Source organism: Patagioenas fasciata, chromosome Z (genome assembly GCF_037038585.1).
Source record: "Patagioenas fasciata isolate bPatFas1 chromosome Z, bPatFas1.hap1, whole genome shotgun sequence".
NCBI classification, from domain to species: domain Eukaryota; kingdom Metazoa; phylum Chordata; class Aves; order Columbiformes; family Columbidae; genus Patagioenas; species Patagioenas fasciata.
In genome coordinates, this window is record NC_092560.1 from 44,515,675 (window position 1) to 44,525,125 (window position 9,451).

Below are 9,451 nucleotides of genomic sequence, written 5' to 3' on the forward strand. Positions count from 1 at the left end.
CCACCAGCCAAGAATAAGGAAAACTCTGATTCTGAAACTCATTATTTTAGGAGACTGAGATGATACACATGTAGTAACAGGCTTAAAAAAACCCTAAAGCATTCTCTACTGTTTTACCTCTTCATCTGAATGACACATTTTGCTTTTGAAACAGGTAAAAAATGAGCATAAGCCAAGCTTCATTTTCTCTCTTAATATTAATCAAAAAGTTATTGTAATATTTGGCTTGAGCAACAAGCAGTATCGGTTTAAAATGTTTCTGAAATACAACACCTAATTTAAAAAAAAAATTACTCAAAAGAGCTATCATCTGTCTCTACTCATAGTCACTCAATGACTTCCAAATCAGTTTACTTTACAGGTAAAACAGTGTGCTACTTCCTCCTAATTGTTAGAACCATAACCTATGATTTGAAATTTCAACAGTATTCTTCTGAAGTCACTCAATATTTCTTCAACTTAAACTGTCAGTTATAAGCATACGACTTTTTAATACTGTTACTGATATAAAAAATCTCCTTATGTTTGGCAGACTACATTGGAACAGAACTTAGCCTTTACGGAACAACTAGTCAAACAGGCTACATCTGAACACATGGTCCTGGAAGAAACTCCATTCCTAAGCTGCACCTCAGCTGCATTTTAGGGTGACCACCAGGTCTTTACCTGTAGGAAACTCAGGTGCCTGGGGAGCAGCTGAGTGACTGAGGGTCCCTTAGTCTAAGCAGTCAGGTTGTGGGGACTCCACAGAGCAGCTGCCAGGCAGCTGAGAAACAGTTGCAGGCTCCAGAGTATTAATTTGCTGCCAACCCAAATCCTGCCAGTCTTTCCAACCCTGACGCTGTTCCTTGGCTTTCACAGTAGGGATGCACTATGTCCACCACAGCACAACACTTCCAGAACATCAGTCCTTTACTACAACTTCATATATTTCTGAGTTACCCACATCTTCTGCATGTTTTAGAATTCAGAACATAAAATAGCAGTCATTTAAAAAATGCCGTAAGTTCCTCATTCAGAGATGCCATGCTTTCATACATTGCCTGCTTAAGATTTTGTAAGCTGTCCTTTACTTAAGAAAAAAGGTAGAAAGGGAAACAACATAGAAGCCACATTATAAATAGATCAAATTCCTATTCAACAACTTTATATTCAGAAAATCAAGTCTACCTCGCTATGTGATTGCTGCTAAATATAGTTATTTTCTATCATTATTCACAGAATGGAACATTTCTATCCCTCCACACTCTCAACCCATGCTCCATACACTTCTCTCACTGGCCACCTTCTTGATAAAGACAAGGAAGATACGATGACAATACAACACACTATGAGGTTTCTGCTTTCTCCTCTCTCAGACCCCAAGGTGAGTAGACCCACTGTAACTACTAACAGGCATCGGAACTGTCATTCACTTTAACTCTGCTAATATATTTTGCCCCTCAGCAACAGCCTAAGGCTCTTCTGGTCTCTCTAAGTTCAGGAAAGAAAACTGCGTAAGATATGGCTGTTTTCAACATCTGACCTTGTGATATGGACCAGCCACAGACAGGGCTGGATGCACAGCACCTGACATCGTAGCTCTTGATTCCTATATTTAAGTTGTCTGTCTAAGCTTCGTTTGTAGTTAAGAGAGAAAAACTGGTATGTTCAGCGTATTTCCATGTGTTCTATTTCAGACCTCTCGGATGAGAGGAAATAAGGTCCTAAAAGTGCCCATTTCTCACCACCAACTGCAAGAGAGCTCTAGACAACCAACTCATTTGTGGACATGCATTATGTAGATACTGACTGCATGGGTCTGATTAACCAGATGAAAACATTTTATTTATTCTTATGAAAGATGACTTGACATTGGAGCCTGATGTAAATTAGTTGCATTTAACACTGAACTCTAAATATGTACAGTTATAAAACATCCACCTACAACCATAAATCAAATTATTGTCTTCCAGACCAGAAAAATTACAGACAATATGAAAAGAATTATAGGTAATACAAAATTAATTGCTTTTTACTTAAGATACTCACCTTATTTCCAGTACCAAAGAAGAATTGATTTTCCAGCCTTGTACAGCATGCTGGAAGATTGAGGAGTCACCCTTTCGAATTATCTTGTCAGAGCTATTGATCATTGATCTGCTCAAACTCAGTTCACCATCTCTGCAACGCAACATAGAAAAGACATGATTACATCAAAGCTAACTCTACTTTTAAGTAATTTGCCTCACACACACCAGTGACATTTCCTTTTTTTCACAACAAAAAAAAAAGCAATTCTCTGTTTGCCAAATTGAATAAACTGTACCTGTGAGAAATCTACGGGCCACCTATATCTAATGCTTGAATATGCCATTTAAGATCATAAATATGCTTATATCTGTAATGAAATGGACATAACAAAAATTATAATGAACTCCAAATTGTGAACTTGGATCAAACTTCAGTGTTTGTGAGGCAGATTCTGCATTTCTGTGTTCCAAATTTCCAATACTAACCTAAGAATTAAGTGTTAACTTTCAATCCTTCCTCTAGCAATTGCTCATGTTCTACAGTAATGGCCTAATAGATTCCCTTTGGCTCCTATTGATACTAAAAGACTTTCATGCATGGCATTTTGGAGTTTAACGGCATACAAACCACAAAATTTCCTTAAGACTTCCTGAAACCTTTGTATGTGTACATCCAAACAACCTCAATTGTCTTATCTTGCCCTTAGTAAGAGTTACAGCAACATCACTACTGTGTGTGTATATACATATATATATATATATATATGTATATGTGGTATCAGTATTTGGTAATTATATAACAGGCTAAACTCAAACTAACCTGCAATGGGACATTAAATAAGCCAAATAAACAAAACAGGTAACATGTAGTAATGTGCAAAAGGTGCTATGATTGCAAAAAGCCCTGTAACTAATAAACTAGTATTGTACACTTCATCAAAAACAACACAGCATTACTAGCAATGCTTTCTCTCCCTCATCCTCTCTGTGCCAACATACTGCACCACTGACATTGCACAGTCATAGGTAAGACCAACACCTATCGAAAAACCTACAACTTTAAGGAATCACGTAGGCAAAAGACCTGTATGCAAATTAATAAAATCATGCTAACTTGAAGGCATAGGAGGATGCTGCAGAAGTCCCTAAATTCAATAACCAGAATGTAAATAATACTTCTTCCTATTTTAAAATAGGCACTTTGTTCTACCGTTAAAACAAATGTGTTCACTTACATGCTCACCTCTTTTTTATTTGAATTGCTTTACTTTATTTTCACTTAAAGTAATATTAAATAAACTAGCACCTAAGATGCTAAATTTACTCCAGAAATTTCTTAATTGTGTAAAGAACTGTGAAATAAATTTGTGCTACTTTGTATCTTCTACAATCACTGCAAATCCCCTCTGAGGTAAATGAAACAGCTGCCACAGTAATTTGTGGGTGACAGTGTCAACCTTCACTCTGAATTACCTTGCCTTGGTGACCCATCAGACCAATAATAACATCTCTTCTCCTGAAGACACTTAATTAAATATAAAAAACTATCTTCAAGCATAAAATATAACAGAAGATAAAACTGTTTAAGAAACACTGCATTCCACATAATACTCATGTTTCATTACTTGATCTGTAAAGGGTCATTACTGTCCAGTTAAAGAAGGGCATGCTTTCACAATTATTTTCCTAGCAAACTTTGCTATGAGAAGAACACAGCCGACTTTAGGTTTATCAGATACTTTGGAATTGCACATACACATTTTGGAAGATCTGGGACTTAACCTGCAGTGTCACTTATAAAATAGGCCACTTTGTGCATTAACAGTTCTACATTACTGGTACTTCTGGGAAGTAAAACATCACATGCAAAAGTGATTCTGCCTTCCCATGTGGCCAGTCAAAAATAACCAAATGGCACGAGCCCTTCCTTTAGGAGAGAGACAAGTGTAACATCAACGGTGGCAGCAGACACTAGTAGTACACTCAGGATTTTCTTTCCTGCTTCATACAAGAATGGATGGGATGACAGGCTGGGAAAAGAAACTGTATTCCAATACCCTTAGCCGAAGTGAGTAGCACCATATTGCACAATAAGTTTCACTGATACCAAGGAAATAGAGATATCACTTAAAGACCTGGCAGAAGTACCTTACACCTATATTTTAAAGTGTTACGGACATACATACTTATGACTAAATACACATTCTTTCACAGAATCACAGAATGTTAGGTATTAGAAGGGACCTCGAAAGATCATCTAGTCCAATCCCCCTGCTGGAAAAGAAACACCTAGATGAGGTTACACAGGAAGGGATCCAGGCAGGTCTTGAATGCCTCCAGAGTAGGAGACTCCACAACCTCCCTGGGCAGCCTGTTCCAGTGTTCTGTCACCCTCACTGAGAAGTTGTTTCATCTCAAATTTAAGTGAAACCTCCTGTGTTCCAGTTTGTACCCATTGCCCCTTGTCCTATCATTGGTTGTCACCGAGAAGAGCCTGGCTTCATCCTCATGACACTCACCTTTTATGTATCTGTAAACATTAATGAGGTCACCCCTCAGTCTCCTCTTCTCCAAACTAAAGAGACCCAGCTCCCTCAGCCTTTCCTGATAACGGAGATGCTCCACTCCCTTAGTCATCTTTGTTGCCCTGTGCTGGACTCTCTTCAGCAGTTCCCTGTCCTTCCTGAACTCAGGGGCCCAGAACTGGAGACAATATTCCAGATGTGGTCTCACCAGGGCAGAGAAGAGGGGGAGGAGAACCTCTCTCGACCTATTAACCACCCCCCTTCTAATACATTCCAGGATGCCATTGGCCTTCCTGGCCACAAGGGCACAGTGCTGGCTCATGGTCATCCTGCTGCCCACTAGGACCCCCAGGTCCCTTTCCCATACACTGCTCTCTAATAGGTCATTCCCGAACTTATATTGGAACCTGGGATTGTTCCTACCAGATATAAGACTCTACACCTTCCCTTGTTATATTTCATTGAATTTTTCCCTACTCAACTCTCCAACCTGTCCAGGTCTCACTGGATGGCAGCACAGCCTTCTGGCATGTCAGCCACTCCTCCCAGTTTTGTGTCATCAGCAAACTTGCTGATAGTACACTCTACTCCCTCATCCAAATCATTGATGAATATATTGAATAGCATAGGCCCCAGTACTGACCCCTGAGGCACTCCACTAGATACAGGCCTCCAACTAGACTCTGCCCCATTGACCACAACTCTCTGGCTTCTTCCCTTCAGCCAGCTCGCAGTCCACCTCACCACCTGATCATCCAGACCACATTCCCTCAATTTAGCTGTAAGGATGCTGTGGGAGACTGTGTCAAATGCCTTACTCATGTCAAGGTAGACCACATCCACCACGCTGCCATCATCCATCCATGTTGTTATGGCCTCATAAAAGTCAATGAGGTTGGTCAAGCACGACTTCCCCTTAGTGAAGCCATGCTAACTGCCGCTTATGACCCTCTTATCCCTGATACGCCTTGAGATGGCACCAAGGATAAGTCGTTCCATCAGTTTCTCAGGGATGGAGGTGAGGCTGACTGCTCTATAGTTACCCGGGTCCTCCTTCTTGCCCTTTTTGAAGACTGGAGTAACATTTCATATTAAATCATCAGTTCATTTTAGTAGCTTTTAAATCATGTCAATGTATTATAAGCTGGAGGGGGCTATTTTTGCAAATATATATGGATTCTATCTAATGACTAATTTCTGAATCATTTTAGCAGTTACCTCTAGTCTGACAGGAAGGAGTACATATTAGATTGGTGCAAAAGGAATTGTGGGTTTTGCATTGTTGAAATTTGCTGTTTGATATTGGAATACATTCTTAAACACGTGCTTTTCTTCATGATTTTTTGCTACTGATATATTACTTGCTGTTTATTTTAGATTTGGTTTAGACCATGGAAATTATGTTAGACAGAAAGTAAATTTGAGCAGTTTTCTTATTCAAGTTCAAAATTAGTTGTGAAGCAGTGGAGACAACTCACAACATCAACAACACATTTGGCCCGGGAACTGCAAATGAATGTAGAGTGCAGTGGTGGTTCAAGAAGTTTCACAAAGGAGACAAGAGCCTTGAGGATGAGGAGTGTAGTATCTGGCCATCGGAAGTTGACAATGGCCATTTGAGAGCAATCATAGAAGCTGATCCTCTTACAACTACACATGAAGTTGCCGAAGAACTCAACGTTGACCATTCCATGGTCATGCGGAATTTGAAGCAAATTGGAAAGGTGAAAAAGCTCGATAAGCAGGTCCCTCATAAACTGACCAAAAAAAAAAAAAAAAATCGTTGTTTTGAAGTGTCATCTCCTCTTCTTCTATGCAACAATGAACCATTCTTCGATCAGATTGTGACGTGCGACAAGAAGTGAATTTTATATGAAAGCCGGCGACGACCAGCTCAGTGATTGGGCCGAGAAGAGCCTCCAAAGCACCTCCCAAAGCCAAACTTGAACTAAAATAAGGCCACCATCACTGTTTGGTGATCTGCTGCTTGTCTGATTCACTACAGCCTTCTGAATCCCGGCTAAACCATTCCATCTGAGAAGGATGTTCAGCAAATTGATGAGATGCGCTGAAAACTGCAATGCCTGCAGACGGCATAGCTCAACAGAAATGGCCCAGTTCTTCTCCACGACAACGCCCGACTACACGTTGTACAACCAGCGCTTCAAACGTTGAACGAATTGGGCTACAAAGTTTTGCCTCATCCGCCATATTCACCTGACCTCTCGCCAACCAACCACCACTTTTTCAGGCATCTCAATGACTTTTTGCAGGGAAAACGTTTCCTCAACCAGCAGGATGCAGAAAACGCTTTCTAAGAGTTTGTTGAATCGCAAAACAGAGATTTTTAGGCTACAGGAATAAACAAACTTATTTCTCATTGACCAAATGTGTTTATTGTAATGGTTCTTGTTTTGATTAATAAAGATGTGTTTGAGCCTATTTATAATGATTTAAAATTCACGGTCCAAAACCACAACTACTTTTGCACCAACCTAATATTAAGAAACATGGTATCTTTAATGCTGCTTCTCCCTTACACATTCATTTTCACGTGTATTTTTGCACACATACAACCCCAAAATTTTAAACTTTGTGCATCCCCTAAGTATTCAGATACCACAGCATCACAGCAGAAACAGGGCTTACATTCAGGCTGAACAAGAGGGAAAGATACCAGCAAGTTATGAAAGACTTTCATACAAAGGGAAGCAAACATGGCATCATTAATCAGGCATACACACAGATGAGGCCAAACCCATGCTCCTGGGAGATGCCAGGGCCACAGCCACCCAGCTGTGCCCAGTGCATGCACCCAGCTCCCATACTGGCCTGCCTGGGCATGGGTCAGTTAAGAGGGATGCACTTTCTGGTTTAGACTCTGGGGACTGCGGGGCAAAATGGGAACTAAATAGGTTGCAATTGTCCCAGCTTCCCCCAGGCCAACACTCCTCCTCAAATTAAGGCAAAAGCCAAAGGAAGAAAATCTGCCATGAATGCATCCCTCTGCCCCCTAGTCGATTTGCACAGGAAAGTGTGAGCCCCTTCCCTGCCTTTGCTGATTTCACAAAGCCACCACGGAACTCCCCCATGAAAACAAAAATTTATACATCTCAAAGGATAAATAAGCTTGGCTGAAACCACATCTTCACAGGATAGCTGGAAGCTGTGAGAAAAATGAGGAATACAGGCATGCATGTACACAAACCCAATGTGAGAGAATGAGAAAGCCGTGCTCACAGAAAAATGGCAAGGGAATTTCTCCTTTAATTTTCAAGCTCAGACTGGCAGAAGAGCAAAAATATGTAAGAGTGTCTCGGCGAGGGACCAGAGTTTCCACTGGAGGAGCCTAACGAACCTTAAGGGTATGTCTCGTACACTCTCAGAGCAAGCCCGGGAGCACAGCTCCCAGGGAAACTTGAAGGACGGAGGTAGGAGCCAGCAGTAGCTGCCAGCGGCCGCCCAGCCCGGTACGGTCACCTCTGAAGGGCTCCCAACGCAGCAAACGAGGCACAACGCGCACCGGCGGCCGCCACTGCCACCTCCAGTTACGCCGGCCGTCGGGGAGCACCCGGCGCCCCCTATTACTGCGGCTGGGGGAGAGCAGCAGCAGCTGCAACACCGACACCAGCCAACGTCCCGCCCGGGCCCTTCGCACCCAGTCCGCCGGCGCTGAGCTCCGCCAGCCAAACCTGATCGTAGCCTGTCCCGCAGCAGTACCCCTGCTCCACACACGCTCCCCCGCCACCCGAGCCCCACGCCCCCTTTCCCTGCGCAGACCAGCAAGGGTGGCAAGTTGCGGTGGCAAAGCAGTGGAGCGGGTCACGGCCCAGGGTGTGCCAGGGGACCCGAAGACCCGGGTGGGGCCCTGGAGAAGACCTCAAACAGCCACATCGCCAGGACGTCCCCTCGAGGAGCCTTCCCGGCGTGGCGCCCCACAATTACCCGACGAGCGGTGCCTCCTGGCGCTCCTCAGTCCGCGCTATTTCTTTCGTTTTATAGAAGATGAGGAGGAGACTTATCGTGCACGCAGTCCACCTCTTCCTGACTGAACGCATGTCTTCTGCGAAACGCAGTCCCCCTCCCCCTTTTCCTTTGTTTGTCAAGGGTGTGCGGAAAAGAACTCCACCCGCGGCACAAATTGCCAAAAACACAGTAGATCTTTTTTCGAAATAGCTGAAGAAACAAAAACCATAAAATCAGGAAGGCGCAGACGCTGGGGGACGTTTGGCGTTTAGTTTGTCTTTCACCCTGCCCCCGATAGCCAAGGACCAGGGCTCGCAGGCGGCGGCTCGCTCTCCTCGGCCAAAGAGATAAGTCCGTGGCGCCGCCGCTCCGCGCCCGCCGCGCCGAGCTCCTCCCGCCGCTGCTCCGCTGCGCCTCGGGCCCCGGCCCCGCTGCAGCCCTCTTACGACCGCGCCGGCCACGGCCCCGGGGAGCCGCTGGCACCTCCCTCCCCGCGGCGGGGCGGTGGCGGGCGGAGCGCTGCCAATGGGCGCCGTGCGGGGGCGGGCACCCGGCGTCGCGCCGCAGGTAGCAGCAGCGAGCGGCGGGAGACGCGAGTCCGGGCTGTGCAGGGTTGCGGGCCGCGGTGCGGGAGGGCAGGGGGGGCACCCGCTGGGTAGAGGCTGGAGGTCCTCCCGCTCTGTAGCCCCGCTGTGTTTGTGGAGGGGTTGCCTTTTTCCCCTGAAGTACGTAGTTCCCTGTCGCCTGCTGGGTGTCAGAAAGTTTGAGTAAAGCACCGCCAGCTCGGTGCCACTGAAAAGACACGCTTCCTTTTTTTGAGAAGGATGAGGGTGGTTTCTGTTTCTGGGTTGTTTTGGGGTTGGGTTTTTTTTTTTTCTTTCTCTGGCCTGACGGACGCTTGGAGTGTGAAAAGGGCATTGCAGGTTTATCCCAGCTTCGCGGTACGCC

At 44.5% G+C, this 9,451-nt stretch overlaps 1 protein-coding gene across 11 annotated transcripts in view; it reads right to left on the reverse strand.

Annotated features, from left to right (window-relative positions):
* The window catches only part of ST8SIA4 (ST8 alpha-N-acetyl-neuraminide alpha-2,8-sialyltransferase 4), a 134,165-nt gene extending 125,181 nt beyond the window's left edge, over positions 1-8,984 (reverse strand). For 6 of the 11 annotated variants that reach the window (XR_011736683.1, XR_010653203.2, XM_071802664.1 and 3 more), the window contains exons 1-2: positions 8,483-8,982; positions 2,032-2,163 (exon numbers count right to left, since the gene is read on the reverse strand). Coding sequence is in view for 8 of the 11 variants with exons in the window: in XM_071802664.1 (XP_071658765.1) it covers positions 2,032-2,163; positions 8,483-8,595 (245 nt within the window). In the remaining 3 variants the exon portion in view is untranslated. Of the gene's footprint in view, positions 1-2,031; positions 2,164-8,482 lie in introns of all 11 variants that reach the window. The other 5 variants (XR_011736684.1, XM_071802666.1, XM_071802665.1 and 2 more) reach the window with 3 other exon arrangements.
* Positions 8,985-9,451: the final 467 nt, after the last annotated feature.